General features: G+C 38.8%; 3 protein-coding genes across 4 annotated transcripts in view; all 3 read right to left on the bottom strand.

Annotated features, from left to right (window-relative positions):
* Positions 1-23,214, bottom strand: part of LOC119421599 (septin-9) — a 916,196-nt gene that overhangs the window by 458,608 nt on the left and 434,374 nt on the right. The window lies entirely within an intron of this gene.
* The window catches only part of pvalb5 (parvalbumin 5), a 571,007-nt gene that overhangs the window by 113,419 nt on the left and 434,374 nt on the right, over positions 1-23,214 (bottom strand). The window lies entirely within an intron of this gene.
* On the bottom strand, positions 10,226-22,020 carry LOC119421138 (neuronal pentraxin-2-like). Its single transcript, XM_037688529.1, has 4 exons — positions 21,711-22,020; positions 17,112-17,356; positions 12,324-12,503; positions 10,226-10,837 (listed from the first exon to the last, which is right to left on the bottom strand). The coding sequence occupies exons 1-4, from the start codon at positions 22,018-22,020 to the stop codon at positions 10,610-10,612; spliced, it is 963 nt and encodes a 320-aa protein (XP_037544457.1). The 3' UTR covers positions 10,226-10,609.

The following is a 23,214-nucleotide window of genomic DNA, read 5'->3' on the forward strand; positions in this document are numbered from 1 at the left end:
TTTTAATTATTAGTTTCTTTATTGCAGCATGGTGGCTCAGTTGGTAGAGATGCCTCCCCTCAGCGAGTAGGTCTCCAGATCAGTGGGCCTTTCTGGGTGGAGTTTGCATGTTCTCTCCGTGCATGCGTGGGTTTACTCCAGGTACTCCAGTTTCCTCCCACAGACCCAAAACATGCATGTTAGGCTGATTAGTAACTCTATTGTCCCTAGGTGTGAATGAGAGAGTGAATGGTTGTTTATCTCGTTTGTCTCTATGTGTCCCTGTGACGGACTGGAGACCTGTCCAGGGTGTCCCCCACCTCTCGCACAGTGACTGCTGGATATGGGCACCAGTGACCCCCACAACCCGAAAAGGAAGAAGCAGGTAAAGGTAATGGATGGATGTAGTTTCTTAATAATTTTTTCTCTGTCCATGGTAGAATCATTAGTCTCTTAAATTGTTTTTCGCTTGTACCAACCTAGATATACGAGCGACCTGCAGGTGCACGGTGCACCCGCTAATTACTTCCTGCCTTCAGATAAACCGATGATAGTTGGCCACTGTCATCTGTGGAATGTCCATTCTGCAGCCTGCATGCATGTGGAATGTTTTTTTAGTAATAAATGTTTACTTGTGCACATTACAAGTGAGTTTTTGATTTCACATCCAAAATAAAACAATTTTGTCAGATGAAAACAGAGGCGGGACTGGACTCCACAGTGATTTGGGCCGAGGTAGACAAATTGTTTACGGGGTAAGTTGAACTGCAACTGTGATGTATGACTGATCACAGGAATCTAACCACGGAATCATTGAGGAAACTTTACACCTACTGGCCCAAAGGATGGCCCAGCACAGAAGACTTCTTCAATCTGAGGAGCCACCAAACAAATGGATTCTCACAAACAGCACACTCCATTGCATAATGAAAAAAAAAAAGTTTGCTAGTGGCCTCCTGGGCCCGCCCTCTGCCCCGTCAACTCCTCTGAGGCAGTCATGCCAAAGTGGTTCAAAACACCAAAGTTCATGCTCACCGCAAATGGATTTTTGAAAGAATTGGAGTCGTCAGCTTCAGTTTATCTTGATAAAATGATCAACAATGATTCATCTTCATTCACTGAAGTTAATAATGTTTAAATGTATCCATGCCTTGGTGCACAGTAGTCTGAGCAGTCCAGTAATTGAATCCATTGTTTTAACTTGATAAGATTTGTATTCTGAGTAGCAACGAAAGGAAGCCTTGTGTTTATCAACAATGGGCCAAAGGTGGATCCTTGAGGAACTCCACACAAAATTGGGACTCCAGCTGGAGAACATTCATTTATCAACAAATTCTGGTAGAAAAAACTGATGTTGATTGTTTTTGTTCTTTTAAGAAATATTAAAAAATAACATTATTTTTAATATTTATCTAAAGCAGATACTCCAGGCTGATACTCATATGTTTTACAAAGCTGTAGCTTGTACGGGAATTACTGAGGAGCACAAACACTGGAGATCTGGTTAGGTTAGATGACTTAAGGACATGATACTTTTACACCAAAAACAAGCAAGGGTTGCTCTTGTAATAAAATCTGTATATTTAGCTCAATCTAAATGTTACAAAATACTGCAACTGTGAATTTCTTGGCATTATTCATCCAGTTAGTTTTCTGCAGGAAAGTTGCTGTTCAAACGTTAATTTGTAATTCCATCTTTGAATTGGTTTCCTGAACCTCTATAGTGAGAGATGTAATTGAAAATTAAATTTTCTGAAATACAGACATAATGAGGATCTTCTGACTATTTCCATTTTGCAACTTTTCCATCAACTATGAAATTGTTAAACAATAAGTGGAATTTGTAATTGCACATAAAGATTGATTTCATTTATCCATGTCTGCAGTTTCCAGTCTTTTGTTATGCAAATCAAACTTCCTGGCAGCTGCTTCATAATAAACGTGAAGTCAAGAAAAATGAATTCAGTTTCTTGTAAAACTTATGAATCATTCCAGTAAACTCATTTCTCAGAACCATGCAGACAAATTTAGTGTGTGTTTTTATTTCAAACTGAGAGCTTTATTTAGGGATTAAATAAAATATAATAATGATTTATTTATTTGCTTTATATAAATACATTTAATGACACTTCACCTGTCAGAAGAAGAGGAAGATCAGCCGTATCATACAAACAAACAAACAGGTCTTTATGTGTCATAAAGAAAATTTATTTTAAAATTCTCTATGCGGCCCTTTGATTGCTTTAAACGTCTTGATGTGGCCCTTTGGAAAAAAATGTTCACCTCTGACCTACACCAAGCACAGACATTTTGTACAAGGTCTTCATTTAAAATGTTGGCAGGCAAGTTGGCAGTGATATGCATTCTGTCAGAGAATGCAACTTTCATTTATTAAGTTAAAAGCAAGATTTGCAAAACATAAGAAAATTGAACTTGTGATGGGATAAAGGAAAACGCATACTATCGTGAATGCTTTTATATTGCATAAAACCAAATATGGGAACAAAATGTATGGTTTTGGGTGAATAATTTTATTAAAGGAGGTTAATAGAGGCTGCAGGGTCACAGAAGCGTGTGATAATGAAGCCAACTTCAATTCGTAAAAGCCTCAGAGAGCGTTGCTTTCTGCACCGGCTTTGATTACAAAGCCAAAGTTCTTCTCTCCTCTCATTATGGAACTTGTTTTGCTCACAGTCTTTAGAGCACTGGCTCTTTAGCGCTCCATCATGCGAGAAAGCATGGCGCTCGGAGCACATTGACTCACTGTCACCCTCTTTTATTCTTTTTTAAATCGTCACTTCTTTACCCTTCGCAGACGTGCATGTATGTACACAACAACAATCAAACACACTCGGCGCGATTTGAGTTGTGCGTTTTCACTCGCTTTAATGGAACCTTTGAGCGGTGGTTGGAGGAACCAGACAATTCCGAATAACTTATTGATGTGAGGGAGAGCTCTAATAAAAACCAGGGTCAAATAATTATTCGTTGTCACTCCGTCTCGTCAAATGCAATAAACAAGCAACTGGCAACTCGGCTAAACGGGTAATTTGTTTCTGGTGATGTACTGTTATCATTACATCTGCAGCAGCTGCCCACATCTTTTCTTCTTAACCCCCTCAGGATTTCATTGGCAAGAAATCTCCCTTTTTCTACCTCTACCACGGTGGGAGGGAAAAAACTCAATAACCGCAACAAATCCACGCTTCAGACTTGGCACAGTGACAGCCACACGCCTGCACACACCGATGTACCAACACGCACAATATTTATATATTGTTTTTTTTTTCTTCCCAGGACATCCTTGTAAAAGAGATTGATGATCTCAATGGATTTCTTCCTGGTAAAATAAAGTAATTAAAAACAATTATCCTGCTGAATCAGACTGCTGTCAGACAGACAGATGATGTCTGTAAAACACAGAAATTAAGATTTTGGGCTCAGTTCTCTTTCAGTTAAACTTTATTAACTGCTTTGGCTACATATATGAATTTTATTTTTTCTACAGTTTTAGAGAAACCTGCACAACAACGGTTGGTTTCTGTCACCACTGGAAAGATGGTGTTTCTTAAATGTTTTGCCAAATACTTGTCAATCGTTTGTGTCTTATTCGCCGTATCAGCCTCAGAGCAGTAGGCTAGGCTAACCGTTAGCACAATGAGGACTTGCTTTTTTTAAATAGTTTTTAAAGCTTATTAGACAACTTTTTTAAAAAATGACACACTGGTGTCTTTCTTGTATTTTTTTATATTCTAATGTTTGATCCATGTTGATTACTGTTTTTTATTTTACATTTTTACATTCTGGATGCCGCCTTTTCCGCAAAGGGACTTCCGATGAAGATTAGCCTCTAGCTAACTCCGGCACATTTACATTTAAACATGTTTGGATGTTAATTAATGTGCACTCTTCCCATTTGTTTTTATTTTTTAAGTTTCGTGCAGAAGTGTCAAGGTTTATCACTTGTTAATTTAGCACGTTGCTTGCTGATTTTGAGAATAAGCGGTTACTGAGTATGAAAACGGGTCTCTTTCCTAAAAACGATAATCATTTGTTTAGTTTGTCTCTTTTTCTAACCAAACAATGTCCATATTACTCCGCAATCGTTTTATGAACATAGACTGACTGAAATAGTTTGTGTAGCTCATATAGTCTAATGTTTTTCAGTCTTATGAACAACTCTTTTCAGAAGTGGCGTACAGGTGTGAAAAAATGCTACATTAGCTGATATTAAACCTACACTTTCACTTAATTTGGTTCAGTTTTTCGCAAATTTCTAAACTTAATGCTTCTTTTATTACATGTTTATGCACTGAACATAAGGTGGTCAGTACTAAGGCTACTGAATGTGACAAGATTCATGTTTTAGATTCAGAAACAGCACCGAACAACAGGAATTATTAAGAGGTCTGGGTCCGTGGATGGTTCCAATCTGTAGACACAGATAAGTTTCTTGGGTTTGACTGTGAAGGTTCTTAGGGAAACAGACAGTCACTAACCTTCACAGTCAGGTAGAGAAGGGAATCCTTCTGACAGTTGGATCCGATGACGTCACCAGCGGCGAGTGAAACGCAGCAGAGCAGGAGACCTGTGCAGCATGAAACTTTAGGGCAGATCCAGAAGCGAGGTCTGATAGAACAGGCAGGGGTCACACACAGGAGGTCAGAAATCCTTATCTTAATCCAAAACGAGATCCAAGAGTTGTAGTCGAGGTAATGAAGAGCAGAGTCGATACCATGGTCAGAGAGAGTAATCCAAACAAGATGAGGGACAGGCAAAGTGAGGAATCCAAGGGACAGGCTTGAGGTCAGAACCAGGCAAGCAACTACTTTCAAGGCATTGAGTTTGATATACTAGCACTGGTAGAGAGTGAACGTGGCGCTTAAAACGGCAGGAGAACAGGTGCAACAGATGAGCGTTGACTGAGGTGACAAGGCAGAACGGGCGTGGTGCAGGGTGAAGGAGCATGCTTTAACCGAGGCATGAACATGAGGAAAAACAGAGCAAGGGGACATAATCTAAGGCAGAAGGGGGCAGAAATGTGACAGAATGCAAATAGTGTAGGATTCTTTCACACCAGTATGTTGTTTTAGAGAAACAGCAAGCCTAAACAATGATAAAATGAGCCCTCGTATAGCTAGCCGTTAGCCTAGTCTGACAGAAGACTTTTGCCCTTTTCTTTGTGCTCATTGACTGTCATGCTGATGAGGTACTAACTATTGATCACTAGAACATCACTTCATAAATGACCAAGTCCTCTCCTTAAAATTACAGTTTTGTTCCTATATTGTGGAGGTTGAATAGGTTTAGATCTTTTATTTGCTTCATGTTGTGCACCACCTTTACAAAAACAATAAAAAAAAGGCATAATTGGGTGTAAAAATGTAGCTTTGTTCATCTGGCTCATCTGGTTTAAAGAAACATAATCTTTGACACCTGGCTGTGATGTAACTGTAAAGAACTTGTTACGTCTCGCCTCACCTTTGGTTTCCAAGAACCTGGGAGAAGCTACAAATCCCCGTACCACTGTGGCACATCTTGCTGTTTAGTGAAACCCTGTGGTGTCTCTGAGACATCCTTGATAAAGTGGCTGGGACAAAATGAGCTAAAGACAAAAAAAAAAGAAAATAATAAAACACTCCCTGAACTGTCTAATAATGAACTACTTACAAGGTCTTAAAAGTGGTTTTGAGGTAATGGAGGATTACGGGACTCATGAGGCTCATTAAACCTCACTTCAAGACTAGATTGGGACAGTGAGCAGTTGTTTTCTGCTCCCTCCTCTCTTAATGTTCACTTTCACTTGATCAGGTCAAGGCAGCATTTTTTTCCTCCTGATTTAAGCACCAAAACGTTTTGTTTAAGCTGAAAAGAAACTAAATGCTCGCCTGCTTGGGGCCCAGATTAAGGAGGATTGCTGCTATCTTAAAACAACAGTTTCAAAAAATGTAATAGTGGTTCAGTCAAACATTATTTTTTTAAATTAAATGTTTGGCATTCCTCGAAGAAATACATCCTCTGCTGCCTTTCATGCAAGCGTGTCAAACTAACGCCATCCTATGTTAATAAATGACATTTGTAGCCATTTTGGTCCATTGTTAAGAATGCTCAAGCGAGCTAGCGAGATCCACAATCTGGTAGAGCTCAGAGTGTGCGTTGGGGATGACTCTCAGCTCCTATCACCTCAAAATTTAGCTCATTATCTGTAAACTTGACTGAATTATTTTACTTATAAATTGGCTGTGGCAATCATCTTGAATTGGGGTTGACTATGAGTTGTGGACATACATCTAATGCCAAGCATTTCAAGCATTTACAGGAGTTTCATTAAAATCCATCCAATGGTTCATTATTTATTTTGCTAACAAAAAACAAGTTTGACTCCAGTCTTAACTAGCATGTTTTAAACATGAATATTTTATGTTTATTTAATGTATCTTTACGAATGGACACACTGTGGGTAAGCTTTTTTTGCTTTCCTCAACATCTGTAAAATTCTTGAATTAGAACCATTTTTGTTTTAACTGTGGCAGTCATCTTGAATCAAGTTAACAGCAAAAGTTAATCAGTTGTAAATGTAGGGTTGACAAACGGATGCATGCAGGCAAAAGATTGCACATCTTAGATGTTGGCCTCAAAAACACAGCAGGGTTTATCAGCTAGCTGGAAGTGCTAAAGCTAGCTGCTGCATAAACTGTAAACTTTTTTTCAAATGAGTAAATAATAAAAAAAATGGAATCCAAAAAAAAGTTTCAATTACATTTTTTTGCACAAACCATCATGAAACTTGTCAGAATTTTATTTTTTCCCCCCAAACTGAGGTTGTTTACAAAGTCATCTACAGCAGGTAAGATATTCATTGTTAAAAACCTTTTCACAAGCCCTATTTCAAAAAAGTTTGCACTGTGGCTTGAAGACTTTTGAGAAAAAGAATATGCAACATGTGCTTTAAACAAACCATCGTGTTTATCATTTATTTAAACACAAGTAGGATTTTTCATAAATAATTTCTTTGTAACATCGCACAACAGAACATGTGTGTTGCTGTAGCAGCAATGCAATAAAAGCTTTGAAATAAAAATGAAATAACATATTTCACATTGCAGGCTCATCCCCACCAGCACACTTACAAAAGCATCAACACAGCATCAAGGGGAGAGGAGTGGACTCACAGTGTCCTACATTGTAGCAGCTCTCATAATCCACACGGGCAGATTTTTTTTTTCCTATTCCCACGTGGACGTCAGCCAGTCCAGGGGATTTCTGCACTGTTGACAACATTTTATTGTCCAGATGAGAGGACGTACACTCATCACGAACATAACAGCCAGCCTTACAAATGATATTGCTCCCAACTTGCATCTTTATTAGAGCAAACAGTGGCGTTCAGGTGAAAAAAGTCACTATTTTTATCCCTATCAAAGATTAAAGCATGTATTCTTTTACGTTCAGGATCAATCATGAAGAATGGTGCATGACCTTGGTTGGTTTATGCTCCACTTCATCTCTAATGCAGTGCCGCGATAATTGAATAAAACATGCTTCAATGGTTGAAACAGCTAAGTTATTCTGACATTGCATTAAATGTTACTCCTCTCTGACTTGCTGCTTCTTTAACTGAATGCAAAGAAGCTTCAGTTTTAACGGCAACATTTTTTTTTAAATGCATCATCTTTGTCTCGTGTCGGTTGTTTGCTACAAAAGCTTAGAGAAAGTTTGAACTGCCCACAAGCCTAAAAGAACATTTAAAAAGCACGTATGGTTCTTACAAAAGGCCATTGAATAGTTCAGCATTTTTAGCATCTTTGCTTTGATCAGGATGGGAAGCTGATGGGCAAACAATTAAAAAGTCATGAGCAAAACAGCAAGAAAAATACATTTTATGGAGGACTTTACAGTAAAACATTTGGAACAGAAATAATCCAGAGAAATACAATCACAAGTTGACAAGCCCTTTCATCATTAAGGGTTCATGTCACTTCATATATTCACTTTTTCAACATTCAGTGCTGTTCAGCTACTTGCAGCATCGTACATTTATTATTTTATTGTTTTTGTGGACACAAGCTTTTATACACAATAAAAATGTTTTCGTTAAACTGCTAAAGTATCATTGGTGCCAAACACACCAGGCACACTCCATACATTAAAAAAATATACATCATACTCGCAGATCAGAACGTTTTTTTTGTTGTGGTTCAGGGAGTTGGAACTAAAGCAATATTTCAGATCTTTTGGAATGTAGTTCTATGAAAAGTGTATGAACCATAAATATCTTACTTGTTGGAGATAACTTTGATCAACCTCAGTTTGGAGAAACAGTTTAACTCATAAACTGCACAACTTTTATTTTGATAAGTCTATCAAAGATCTGCTTGGCCGCCTTATATCATGACGTTTTGAGAAAAGCTGTAAATACTAGTCTCTGGCGTTTATTTCATAGTTACTATTTCATGCCAATTTTTTATTACAGCTGGTGACAAAGATATTCAATAGTTATCAAAGCAAAGCATGGTGGTGATTACCTTTTTTAAATATCTCACTATTGTTGTGAACACTAACTTTAATGCCTCAGAGATGTCTTTTCCTAGCCGTTTTCTCATTTACCGGTACTTGTAGTTTTTTTTTTAATGTCTCTGAACCATTAACTGAATATTTTGGTGGTTTTGGTGCTCCCTTAAAATTGACTGGGGACCATATATATGATGCTCCACAAAGTATTTTCAGCAAAATGTCCGTTTAGATTTTACAAATGCACTTCATCGTTGGACATTCTGCCACGTTTGTCGGTACTTTTTGAACGCTGTTTGATCTGTAAACATCCTACACACAAATGCAAACCACCAAGACAAGAATCAGACTGCCCAACAACTCTTGAATATCTTCACCTCCAGTCGTGGTCAAATATTGTAAAATTGTACAGCCTGAAGAATAAACTAGACAGCTAATATTTACTGCTTTTCTCAAAACATCATTATGCTCAATGACAGCCAAGCTGGATGCATCTTCGATAGCCCTCTAAATTACCGTATTTTTCAGACTAAAAGGTGCACTTAAAATCCTTTAATTTTCTCAAACATCAACAGTGCGTCTTATGTATTTATTCTGGTTGTGCTTACGACCTCAAACTGATTTTATGCGGTGCACGGCACTCAAAAATCCATCACATTTTTTAGTTTCGCTTAATGCGCCTTATAATCCGGTGCACCTTATAGTCTGAAAAATACCGTAGTCTCGTAAGTGCCTAGGGGACATTTGTTAAAATTAATATAAGATTTCCAACAGAATAGCAGTGTAGTGTGAAATTAATAGCAATGTAAAGGTTACTAAAATGACATTAACATGAACTTTAATAAAATGATTGACATTGAAATTATTTCAAAATGGCAGAAACTCTTTGTGGTATTTACTCTTCTACATACTAACTGATACATACAGACTGGTAGTCAGTTCGTCAGTCCTATCAGAAAAAAAAAAAAAAAAGCAATTTGAAGAGGAATCCGTAACAGGTAAGACATTTTTGGTTCATAACTTTTCCACAGAACCCCACTTCAAGAGTTCATCTATCCTTTTAAGACCCAACTCCACCTCCAACATTCATTACGTCCACAGTGTGCTGCTCTCGCCTGACTTGGCCTCTACATTTGGACATTTTCTCAGTTATGACACACTTGGAGAAACACCAGGAGCTGCTCATCTCCTCGCTCATTCAAAAACACGAACAACTGCAGCCTGCAGGAGGAATTACGGTTCGTCCTTGAGGGTCAGAGCGAGCTCTCCGCCCTCAGCTGGCGTGGATTCACCAGTGCCGGGCAGCTGTCCGGTGCTGCATATAACCCGAGCCGAGTCAGCCCGTTCATACAGCTGTTTAGAGCATGGCAGCTGCTCAAGGGGCAATGAGGTATTAGACATTGATTTAAAAGAATGAAAAAATAAATAAAAAATAAAGAATGCTTCCTGTCCTATAATCTCTGGTTTTTTTTTTTTTTTTTTGTACACACAAAACAAGCCGGGACCACAGTATACGCATGGTCTTATGTAATGTTAGCAGCTGCATCGTCTCGTTTTGATGCAGCACGCTCGGTGACAGAAGACTCGCTGCTCAAGTTCATGCGTGATATTTAAACAACCGTCCATGTTTTGATGCCTTGAAACGATCAGCAGGGACGTCTGCTTCATCTTACGCACGGCATGTCCACAAACGGTGAAGGAGCTTACAGCGCGTGGTGCTCGACCATCGTCCTCTTCAGCACATCAAAGCCTGCTTGAGCTCACACTAACAAGGAAAACAGTGCGGCATTGTCAAAGTAGGAAACGCAACCAACAAGAAATATTTTCAAAGAGAAGTCAAATGACAGGTGAGCTACTGAAAAAAAAATAAAATAAAATAAAAAACCCGCACAAGATGACAGCAGGCCTGATCATCGCAGCAAACAGATGCATTCTTCCTCTGATGATTTGAAGTCTCCTGGAATGTCCTCAGCGTTGAAACAAAACAGACGTGCATTTGTAAATCCAGTAAACCAAGTCTTACTGCACTGCCACCCTTGCCTTTGGGATTTGACAAAAGCAACAGTGAGGGTAGCTTCCAGGTCCCCGTACTATACTCATTCCTTTTTATGGCGTCCCCCTAGGAATCGAAAGCACGATCTTCGCAGATTTCCAAAGCGGCTTTACTCGCACCTCCAAACACTTCCACGTTTGCATCAATCCAAGGAACCACGTTTCCGGGCATGTAGGCCGAGCAGTTCGCCAGGGCCACGATGTCCACGGGCCGCAGTACTCTGTCCCACATGTTGAACTGGCTCAACTCACCCACAAAGGCTTGGGTCGCATCAAAACGGCCTCCAACAATGTCCTTTATTGAGAGACAGAACAGAGTAACATTTTATTAGTCTGGGAAATCATTTTTAATCAACTTTTAACTGTCAACTACTGTATGCCAAGCAGATATTTTTAGTGCACTCAGTTTGGTGAATGAACTTGAAATGAGTTAAAATGTCCACTGTTTATATCTGGCCTTGAGCAACATAACTTTTTAGAACCCAACTTTTATCTAAGGCTAAGTCTAATTCATAGTAATTACCAAAAAACGTCCATGCTCAATAATCCAACATTTTTCAGTCAGGTCATCTGGACAGTTTTTTTTTTTTTTCTGAAACATTTCACCTTCCATCCAGAAGGCTTCATCAGTCAAGGAAACACACAACACAAAACTGATTCTTCCCCCAAACAGCTTACTCCAAAGTGGAACAAACCAGTTATGTTAGTGCTAAAATGGTGTCTTTGGCACGCCCCCTCCTCTTGTGCCGGCCCTCTTCCTGGTCGACAGTCATGTCAAACTGGTTCAAAACCTGTCCAGATGACCTGACTAAAAATTGTTGGATTGTATACCTGGATTATTGAGCATGGACTTTTTTTGGTTTTGAACCAGTTGGACATGACTGTCGACGAGGAAGAAGGCCGGCACAAGAGGAGGGGGCGTGGCAAAGACACCATCTTAGCACCAACCCACTTTTCTGCTCTAGCAGAGGTATGACACGCTGCAGGAGGAAGATTCTCCTGCAGCTGTGGGCTGCACACAGGAGCAGCAGGTGCTAAATAATTTAATATAATTCATTTTAAATAAAAAATCCAAGCAGATCGTGCGGCTCATCCATCTATTAGCCAATTGTGTCATGTCCAATCTTATTTTGAAAAACCACGACAGAGCGAGTCCGCGAAAAACGAACCGCAAAGAAGCGAGGGACTACTGTAGTAATATATTCATTTTTCATAACTTCTGTTACAGAAGTTGACTTCAAAAACTCTGCAGTGCGGAGTTATTATATTTATGTTATGTAAACATATTTCTTTTTAAATGAATAAAGATTAACCTCGGTTGTTTTATGAGTGTGTAACACTACTTGAAAATATCTTAATGCCGCGCTGTCTCCAATATCGTGCAATCTGAAGCAATCTCATATGAGTTCATCTCCAAAATAAAAAAGCAGCGTCATCGCCTCCAGCTCTAAACTAATTATTTATGAGTGAAAAGATCTCAGTAGGGGTATTCACGTGCCACCATATTTTTATTTTATTTTTTATACATACGTGGTGCTGTCATGGAGTTAATCTACAGAATAACTTTCCATCACAGCTCCCACATGTTTTATGTGCAGTTTATTGGCTGATGAATAGGGTGAAACAGAAAGGGCCACAGTAGCGTGAGAAGAGCTTAGCCAACTCCTCTCTCTTGCTCCCTGCTCTGCGCCTCGGGCTCTGAAAATACACACATGGATCCTACCGGCACAAAGAAAAACATACACACACTCGTTCTTTACTTCCGAAGCTTTCAGCCTCACCTGTTCCTGGCCCAGGATGATCACCCCTCCAGGTTTAATTGGGTGCCAGGGGGCCAGGTTGTCTCCTGTGCCGAGACGCTCGCCATCTTGGTAAGCCTCCCAGGAGCCGTCTCTGGTCGTCCAGGTGATGCAGATGTGGTGCCAGCGCCCATCACTCACTGCCAGAGGGAGCTGGGCCACCTGGTGTGGAGTTAAGTGCAAAAGTGGTTCGGACCAAAACACAGGAAGGTGGAGAGGGGGCAAGAGAGGAAGCAAAATGAGGCCCGAGAGAAAACTGTGACATGTTCGAAACAAGGACAGTAATGAGAAGGGGTACAGCTTCAAAAAGTCTACCCCCCTCCCAATTTTTTTTAAGCCAGTGCGATATTTAAATTTTAGATTACCCAGGTGGCATCAGGGGATTAAAGCATCCTTCAAAGCCATCAGATGGCTAACAGCAAAACTAAGTCCTCTTACGCCTTCCTGCTTTGTTCACAGATCAAAGAAAAACAAGCAGTTATTCTACCAACCAGTGACATCACCGTCCTCCGAGAATTCAGCAAAACACACGAGACTACGAGTGTGCACTGGAGCTCATTAGCTTTTTTTTTTTTTTATTATGAGCCTAAAGGACTCCTTCACACTCGTACATTAGCGCAGAAGAAGTGTCAGAGGCAAACAGACGGACAAAGGAAGTGAAAATAAAAATTCAAGTCACTCGCAATTACAAAACCAATTGACCTCGTTGGAGAGACCAGGTGGTGTGTTTTCATTAGTGGGACTACTGGGAACTCTCGAGGTGTTGTTATGAACAGTCTGTAGTAAGAGCCTCACCACGATTTTTGGCCAAATATTCTGCAGCAACAGAAATATTGCAGTAATGAGGATTTATATATACGCAGAGCCAAAAATAAAAACAAAAATTTTCCCACAGAGACGACCTACATTTATTCTAACACAAAAAGTAACACAAACATTAGCAGCTATGTTTAAAGGCTGTTTGTGCGTTGAAAGCTCAAAGCCCTATTTTGAATTGTGCTACTTTACTTTTAATTTTTTTTTATTTAAAATATGTGTCAATGAAGTTGAACAGAAAGGATTAAAATGTATACAAAGTAGTGCTGGACAATAATTCAATATCGATATATGTTGCGATATATTTTTATTCAATAACGGTGATGTGAGTTTTTAGCACATTTTAGATATTTCGACGTGATTACAGCGTTTCACTGACGAATTTCTTTTTCTGCTCGTGTTGAAGCGGTGCTTCAGTTTCAACCCGAACAGAAAAAGCTGCGACGCAATTACGTAAGTGCGTGGTGACGTAGATGTTACGCAGAGCTTGAATCAAGAAGGCGTTAGCGGTAGCAGGCTAGGCTAGTCTCCAATGCGCGTTAAGTTTCCACTTCAAAATGAGTGCCCATGACCGTCAGAATGTGACTGAACAAGCTTTCACAAGCGAAGAGAAGCAGATGACATAACTGATAAGAGAGGAAAGACTAATGCGCCGGTGTGGAAGTGGATCGGCTATCTAAGATCCGATAAACTGCAGGTTTCAGTCAGTGTGCTGCAAAATGTGACGGAGAGTCGTTCCAGCTAGCGGTGGGAACACATCGAACTTGTTCGACTTGATAGAATATGCTGAGAGTCAGAAGATGAAGCTCAATAAAAGTTTGAGCCAACGTGTCCCTGAAACAACACCCCCAGCTGTATCAAAAGAGAAACCCATGATGCAGAAGTTTGCTGCTTGGGTTGTTAGGTTATGTTGTTGTTTAAAGTTCAAACTATTAATACTGACAAAGTTGAGAGTTTTATATTTATTTGATGGTGATTTCAATTTTTTTGAAGGCTAAATACAAAAAAAAAAGGTGAACAGTAATTTATTTGTACAGTTTGTACAGTTTTTCGGAGGCTTTTATATTGTTTATATCAATATCGAATTATATCGTTAGACAGAAATTAAGAAATATATCGTGATCAAAAATTTTGGCCATATCGTCCAGCCCTAATACAAAGGGCAAAAAAGTGAGAAGAAGCTGCCAATTTCTCTGCAGTACTTGGTTACAATGGCAACAAAATGGCAACAAAATGCAGAACGTTTGAAAATATGTTGTAATATCCACAAAGTCAGAGCTTTTCTTGTTAATACACACAAACACCAGTGTTCGGATTTGCCAAACGCTTGTGTGACTTTTACAGTTGCTAACCAATGAGCTGTCGTACTGCCAGAGTTGTCGTGCTGATGTACAGTATAATCCCTCCTGAAGCCCATTTGTCAGCAATCCACTCATATGTCTTTGCTAGTTTCTTTCATCAGGTGTTCAAATGGACTTTTTGGTTGTAAATACACAGGACTGTACAAATTGTAGAAGTTTGACTTTTCCTAATGATGTTCTGTGCACTGGTGAAATTGTTATATCAGCTCATGGTATAGCCTACAATAAGGACACACCTGAGCATAAGTTTATTTAAAATACATAAGTTCATAGTGTTCATTTGTTAGGTGGACATAACAAAATAAAGCCTTGGTTCACAATGCAAAATACAATGAGCAACTTCATTTTTACAGACTGTTAAAAATGGTTAGCACTGCTGCCTCACAGCAAGAAGGTTCTGGGTTCAATCCCCGGTTGGACCTGTAGTCTTTCTGGGTGGAGTTTGCATGTTCTTCTCGTGCTTGCGAGGGTTTTCTCCGGGTACTCCGGTTTCTTCCCACAGATCAAGAACTTGCATGTTAGGTTGCCTTCAAGCCCAGGCCTCCCTTGCAAAAGAGATCTGTGATCTCAATAGGATTTGCCTTTATTTAATAATTAAATCTGCTGTACAATAAAACTTCATCTGCAAAAAACACACTGTCCACATTCACTGTTGTAGAACATCCACTTGAGTTTTCCTTATCTTCAACTCCAGGAGGGCAAATTTTAATTTTAAGTCCAGCCAAGCCAGGCTTTGATTCGAGAACTTTCCAAGCTTAGAAATGTGTCCAAATAAAGTAAGTGTCAGGATGTCTGGTCTAAATTTTATGTCCTCTGTCCACATCTTCTTTGGTAGGTATCAAGTATCCTGGTTGAAACCAACAGTCTTTACTTTATGATGTTATTTTGTTGGTTTATTCTCAATCCCACAAGTGGTAGCAGTCATGTTGAATGTCTTTTCAGCCAAGACCCAACAGTAGTGAGGTATGGAGTGTGCATACAAACAGTCATGTAACCTCTATAATTAGCACTAGTTGATTTGTGAATCTGACACAGAGAAAGCAAACAGTGGGTGCAAATGATGTGAAAAACTGGAGTAAAAACAGGTGCTGTGCATTTTTTTGTGAATCAGGGCCTATGATTTATTTGTTTACTATTTTTTTTTAAGATTGTAGCTTTAAGTTGTGTATGCAAGCTTAACCCTCCTGCTGTCCTTGGGTCAAAATCTGTTTTAAAACAGGGGCCTCAGGGGTCATTTTGAGGAAAGTTAAAAAATGTCAGTGCTCTGGCTGCACAAGATTAGCGAAATTCATTCTATAGTTCTGTTTGATTACATAAACTGAGATGCCATGTTTAGAGAATTGGAGAAAAAAAAAACGAGTCGAGTGCAACAACCTCATTGTGTGAAAAAAAAAAAAAAAAAAATCTGATGAACAGGCTGCTGTGTACCAAGAAAGGTATTCTTCCCGCATAGCAACGCAGAAACTGAACTAGACAACACTGCACTTTTTGATACTGTTGAGCCAGCCTTCTTCTTTTTTAGTATTCAGCCAAATGAAGAGCATAAACAATGCGCCCCGTTGGACCCTGTCATCATTCAAAGACGTTCAACACATGGGTGCGCTTCTGCACGTGTGGTCATCACATCCACTCGCCTTGTCTCGCTTCTGTCCGCACAGCTCTCAGTGGCCATTTCTAACTCTCCTCCTTTTGATCTTTCACCTTTTTTCCCCTCTTGGGAATCTTCTTGTTGCACAGCAGCATCTTGATCAGGATTTACTTTTATTTTTGTCTCTATCACCTCTGAAGCTCTGCAGCTTTACAGTTTCCTCTCTCCTTTCACTTTCCTCCAATCAGACTCTCATCCCTGCTACCATATCTCTGATCCAGCTGACGTGAGCGCATGTATAATGCATGGGGCGAGTAAAAAACTGGGAGACCTGCCTGGGCCAATAACACCCAACGTAAACAAGACGGCAGGGGAGACATTCCTTCCAGTTCTGGAAGACTTTACCCGAGAATCTGTGGAACTGTGTTGGACATCTGCAGCTGTGCCGTCATGAATAAAGAATGATGTATTGATACAATTGACATTAACGTAAGAATTCAAGATATTTTCTTGAAATTCCATGAATTATTCATGCATTATGTGCACTCTTGTTATCAGATGTGTTAATTGAAACCACACAGTGTGAAAGCTCATCATATGGGACTATCCGTACGGAAAGCAGGAAGATGAGGCCATCAAATGAGCACACATGGCAGCCGAAATTCTCCAATGACTACAGCTATCTTTGGACGTGTGTGGAATGTGGGTCAGCCGCAATAAATGTTTAGACGGAGCAAGTTCAGAGCTGATGGTCAGTGAAATGGACCGCTCAGCTTGTTTTTAAAAAACACCTGCTTGTTTCTCATCATAAAGCCGACTTGGGTTATAATTACCATTTTTTTCCTGTACATTTTATTTTAGTTCCTCCAACGTTGCAAAGAAAATACATTTATTTCATATGTTCTGCTCAGAAAACCAAGCCAGGATCAAGGCAGAGCTCCTTCCAGTCAGCAAATCAAAACAGTAAAAGGTTTAATAAATGTAAAACGCAGAGACCTGCCGTACCTTATCGTTGATGAGCAGCTCGATAGGGTTGTTCCCCCACTCGATGAGAACGATCTCGTTGGCCTGGCCCGGCACGCCATAAGAGAATGGGGTACCGATGCCTGGACTGGCGCTGGACTTGAGCCACATGCAGACGGTGAAGGCGTACATCTCCGGGAGGCTCTTCTTGATGCGCCCGTACAGATAATTGGTACGAAGAGGGAGGGACACCTTGAAGTCCTCAGGTGACTTGAAGGCATTATTACCTGTTGATGGGTAAATAATGTAAAGGGTTATTATTCAATCCTGTCTTGTTTTATACCTGCTTATGATACAAAATATTGCTGGGGCAGAAGAATAGTGATAAGAGTCAGGGATACACATATTTAAATTACCATTTATCATCACTAACTTTTATTAATTTATCCCCAAATTAAGATTCTCTTAAAAATACAGCAAAGGCACAGTTTTCAGATACTTCCCCTGAACTTGCTGATTATAACTTAATTCATTAAACAGCTTTTTGAAAGCAGTTCACCATGTTTTTTTTTTTTAGAAGTTACTCATTTGAGCCCATGTTTTGAAACTTTAATTTTAAGGCTGGGTTTTGTAGGGGGGTGGGGAGTAGGAAAAGCAATTCATCATCTTTGCACAGCTGAATGGAGGGCATAATAAGGAGAAAAAGAAGCAAATGTGCTATTAACACAGCATGGCCCTGTGAGAAAGTGCCATGTTGTATTTGTGTTGCGGTGGCAGAAACAAACCTTCTTTTTTCAGGTAGCCGAGTAATTCAGCTCATGTCCACACACAGTATATAGAGAGTTTTACAATTGATTAAATTTGTAGTTTGAAGTGATTTTTATAGTAAAAAATTGATATTTTGTTCTCTCGTCTTCACTCTAACCTCTGCTGAAGGGTCTATCACTGCATGAGATGAGCAGCCGAATGTACGTGAATTATCATATTTTTACTATCATTTTAGGGTCTATTTATTATATATAAAAAAAAACTTATTTTAAAAAGCCCAAATACTCGTTACGTCGCAGTTCGACTTTTGCGTACTCGCTATATGGCAAATTGTCAACCCACATTAACGTATTAAAAAAATAAATAAACAAATTGTACAGGACAAAATGATTGTCAACTTTAAAATTACTCATGTGATTGGGACAGTACTGGATACAGTACTGTACAGTAAAAAGTTAACGAAAGTTAAAATACTTTGGACAGGCGCCGCCATTTGAACCACAAATTTGAAAGAAACTCTGAGGAAGTAATTATTAGTTGTACAACTACAACTGATTAACATTTGGAGTCAACTACTCGAGATGGCTGCACAGCTAATCAACTTTAGAAAAAGCAAAAATGTTCATAAATCAATACATTTGTAAAATGTTGACTTAGAATATGATGTGGTAGTAGTTGATACTCATTTCAAATATATACACTAAGAGGTAACAGATTGTGGGTAAAGTGTTTTTCAAACTTTGCCTTTAAGTATTTGAATCAACTCAATCTTTCTGTTAGCCAAATATCTCATGAAACAATGGACATATTTTAATTAAACTTTCAGAGAGTAACCACTGGATGTATTTCTACAACAGTTAACTTTTAGAGTCAACCCAGTTCAAGATGGCCACCACAGGTAATTGAATTTGACCAACACAAAAATGTCTATAACTTAATTAATAAGCTAAAATTTTGCATGGTAGTAGCTGATAATCAATCCCAACGCATACTCTGAGCACTAAAGGACCTCTCTATAGTGCATGCCATGCCACATTATAAATATCTACAACTATAGATACTTATAATGCAGTGATAAAATATAATATATCCTAAAAAAAATAGGTTTACAAATGCATATTGTGCTTACAAGGTAGTAACTTAGTCTGAAATGTTTAATATAACAACTCTAGATGAAATATGTAGGTGAACAGATGTGGCACGCTATTTGGCAAGAAAATTGTCAGTTTTGTCTCTTTCTCACCCTTAATTAATGCATAATAAGCAGTTATTAATTATTTATAAAGTGTTTGTAGAGGAATCAATAACGTATCTATAAACTATTATCCATCTATAAGGGAAGCCTTATTGTAAAGTGGCACCATTTTTTAAAAAGAAACTGTCAAGTATATCTATTAATGCACTACTACGCATGTGCTTTAAACTTGTTGCTTGTGAACAGGTTGAGTTTAGATTTGTGAAAATTTACAAATTTGCACTGTTCGAGTGTTGTCATTGTGTTAGAGAGAGTAAATGTCATGAATAAATTGGACATTAAACATAATCCAAGTTGAAGTGTTACATCATTTTCAGCCCTCTTTTTGGCATCTGTATATCACATCAATATCGGTATCGGTTATCGGCCAAATAAGTTTTAACATATCGGCATATCAGATATCAGCCAAAAATCCAATATAGTGCATCCCTAGTGCATGGGTTTGTGCATGCTCTTTATGGTTTGCATTCTTTTAAGGTTTGAATTATGCAATTTATGATAGCATTTATCACACACCACATGAACCTAACAGAAACAGCAATATAAAGTAAATGTATGTGTACTTATATAAACTCAGCTTTTAAAAGTACTGCTCCCCTAGAAGCTCAAGCTCCATCTGACAGAAAACAATCTGTCTCTGCTGATTTCACTGTAACCTCAACAAAGGCAGGAAATTGAGTTACAAACTCATTGCAGCTCCTGTTAAAAACAATCCTCACATTTCCAGCAGACAAAATAATTGTGCCTCAAAACTCATTGTAGAAACTCTCAGGCACTGATTTGAAATAAATTGAACTGAATAAGCTTTTCGAACAGGCTATTTATTTTGTGATTTATTTTTGCAGTAAAGTATGATGATGTAGATTTAGTTGCTGGTCCGTTCAGCTGTTTTAAATCAGAGCGATAAGCTTTAGTCACCAAAACTAACCTTAAATCTTCGAACACAGGAATTATCCACTGAGGGGAGAAATAGGATCTATTTTTTCCTCTTCTGGCAGGGATTTTATGTCTTATTTTGACGACTGCCATCAAAGACACAACTCAGCGTGTGGACATATCTTGAATATTTCTTGAACTTATGAAACATTCAGTGTTGCTGTCTGAGTATTAGTTTTAAGGCCAGGAGTTTCTCTAAGAGCGGCTCTGAAAAAAAAAACCCTGCACATTGAGAATTTTTTCACTTATTTTACTTATCCAGCATTTATACTATTGATTTCCTGTTGTTTTCCCCCCAAACTACTGCATACTTTCTGCTGTTTTAGCCATACATATATCAAAATGTTTGGCTCATTTGGATAATGATACTTTGACTTTTGGTTTATATTTCTGTCAAAGTTCTCAAAACATTTAATAATGTGTGCAAAATGTACTCCATTGAAATACATTTGGATCTATTCCTTCAAAAACATTCTATTTTAAATCTACTTCAGCTACTATTAGCATTAAGCTATAATTTGGTTACTTTGAGCTTTCAGTCAGCTTTTTTCTACTTTGAGCATCTAACTAGCATTTTGATACTTTTAGCAATACCACTTCACAATGAGGCTCCCTTTATAGATGGCTATTAAATAGTTTATAGATACATTATTATTTCCTCTATTAACACTTTATAAATCATTAATACTTGTTTATTATGCATTAATTAAGGGTGACAGAGAGACAAAACTGACCAGTTTCTTGCCAAATAGTGAGTCAAATTTGTTCACCTTCAGCCCAAGTTACTTTGTAAGTGCATTAAGCATTTGTAAACCTAATATTTTTAGGATATACTATTAGTTGTAGATACTTATAATGCAGTGATAAAGTACAATATTATATGCTAAATAAATATAATGCTTATTGTGCTTAGTCTGAAATGTTCAATATAACAAGTCTAGATGAAATATATGGGTGAGCAGATTTGGCAACAAACTGCTCAGTTTTGTTTCTCTGACACCCTTAATTAATGCACAATAAGCAGTTATTAATTATTTTTAAAGTGTTTATAGAAAAATTAATAACGTATCTATAAACTATTTATTAGCCATCTATAAGGGGAGCCTTATTGTAAAGTGGTACCCTTTTAGCTTTTAACAGGCATTTAGCTACTTATAGCATGTTTTAGCCTTTTGTTACATTTAGCTTTTAGTTAGCATTTTGCTGCATTTACCTTCTAGTAACCTTTGAATTCTTTTAGCAAGCCATTTGTAACTTTAAATTTTAACAAGCATTTAGTTCATTTTAGCTTTTATTTAGTCTTAACGTTTAGTTAGCATTTTTTAACTTTTAATTAGCATTTTTTTAATTTAGTAGCTAGATAACCTTTAGATACTTTTAGTCATGCTTTTGCTGCTTTTAGCATTTAGTTAGCCTTGTGGTGCTTTAGCTTTAAACTAGCCTTTTGCTGCTGTTGGCTAGCATTTTGCTACATTTAGTTTCAACTAAAGTTGAGCTTTTTTAGCTTAAGCAACTTAGTTTTAGCTTTTTCAGCAAACATCAACAAACTCCTTCAGCTCTCAGAATTCACCCAGAAAATGTTTTACTTCTGATTCACACTAAATCAGGCAGAGGTCTAACAAAACATTTGTTGTTAAACTTGGAGCAGTGTTCCTCAGCACCCAGACTCGTCAGGATCTTACTTTTCTCCAGCTCCGTGATCCTCTCCATGAGGGAATTGAGAGCGGTCTCGGTGCGTTGGCGGTGGGCCGCCGTCTCGTTGTAGAGCTGGCTCTTCTCCTCCTCCAGCTCAGCCACCTTCCGGAGGAGCTGCGTTTCAAGCGCCCCCAGACGCTGCCGCAGCAGCTCGCGGAGCTCCGGTGGCAGAGGAGTCAGGGCCGACACTCCTCCAGCTGACACGTTTGTGCTGCCGGGGAGACGCAGACTCTGCTGCTGAGAGGCAGAGGACAGGCGGATCAGAGACTCATGGATGTGTTGGAGGCAGACAAACATGAGATGAAAATCAAACCCAGTCTGTCTCTGGATCGTCGACCCGCTAGCCCTGATATCAGTTTAGCTGAATAGTTTGGGATACAGGCAGCAGCTAAATGAAGACAGACGTCTGTGGCAGACTTTGATTGGCGACCTGCCATGCACCGTGTCTGTGCCGGGTATTAAAAGTAGACGTCACCCGGCGCTGACACCAGGCAGGATGACAGAAGGCCTTTAGAAACAGAGCCCACGCTGGTGACTGCTACACTGATGCGAGGAGTTGTCCTACAGCTCAACTGTTGCCCTGGTAACTTTGGTGAGACACACTGGGACAAATCCAAACTTTATTTGTTTTTATCACTTACTACTGAAAGGTAGAAAGCAGGTAATAATGTTTTTGTCCGTGTCGGTGGATCCAGTGATGTAGTCTATGTGATACTCGGGTGTACGGAGTATACGCACTAGAAAAGTGTGGGTATTTCAGTATACCCACTTAAAAGTTCCCAACGGTGAACCCATGTCATGTATCATTGGCAAGGATACATGGCATGGACTCATGTCATTGTCAACACATTGGGAACATTTTATAGACACATTGAGTTGGTTCAACCTGATTTTTATATATTTAATACTACTTACTACTTAATACTTGAACATGTTTTGCTTTGATATTGTTTTATAAATTCTTTAACATGTTTTAAATTCAAAGCCAACTGTTGTATAAAGTTTGTTGTATATTTATTCAAATAAAAGCATCAGAGAAATTTTGAAATGTTCAATATGCTTAAAAATCTAAATAAATTCACATTGTACTAAACAGTGTACTTTGGTTTCTAATCCCAGTATACCCACTACAAAAATGTAGACTACACCACTGTGTGGATCCATGCACCTAAGTACCACTAGAACTCGGCAGCTCCAGCTGAATGACTTTTTGCGGTCAACCAAATTCAAGATGGCCGCCAACGTACCTTAAATCTTACAGATCAAAATGGATCTGTAGCACGTCTGATGGGGATATTGCAATATTTCCTATCTAAAGCGGTGGTTCACAACAAGTGTTGGCATTAAATGTCGGAGTCTGAAATTATTTTTAGACAACAGCGCCGCCTTTTGTCACAGTTTTACTGAGGCTAGCTGTTAGCTCACTAACCCAGTCCAAAAAAAAAAAAAACCTGTTCCTTCAAAAATTGAGCTTATCTACAACAGGTAAGA

The sequence above is a fragment of the Nematolebias whitei genome, chromosome 15 (assembly GCF_014905685.2).
Source record: "Nematolebias whitei isolate Nwh7 chromosome 15, NemWhi1, whole genome shotgun sequence".
Taxonomy (NCBI): domain Eukaryota; kingdom Metazoa; phylum Chordata; class Actinopteri; order Cyprinodontiformes; family Rivulidae; genus Nematolebias; species Nematolebias whitei.

Excerpts from the sequence above, each read along its gene's own strand:
- LOC119421138 (XM_037688529.1), bottom strand. The coding sequence starts at position 22,020 with ATGTTTGTCTGCCTCCAACACATCCATGAGTCTCTGATCCGCCTGTCC. Across the intron at positions 17,357-21,710 it reads GATCACGGAGCTGGAGAAAA|GTAATAATGCCTTCAAGTCA; the intron begins GTAAGATCCTGA and ends ACCCATCAACAG. Across the intron at positions 12,504-17,111 it reads AGCTGCTCATCAACGATAAG|GTGGCCCAGCTCCCTCTGGC; the intron begins GTACGGCAGGTC and ends ACTCCACACCAG.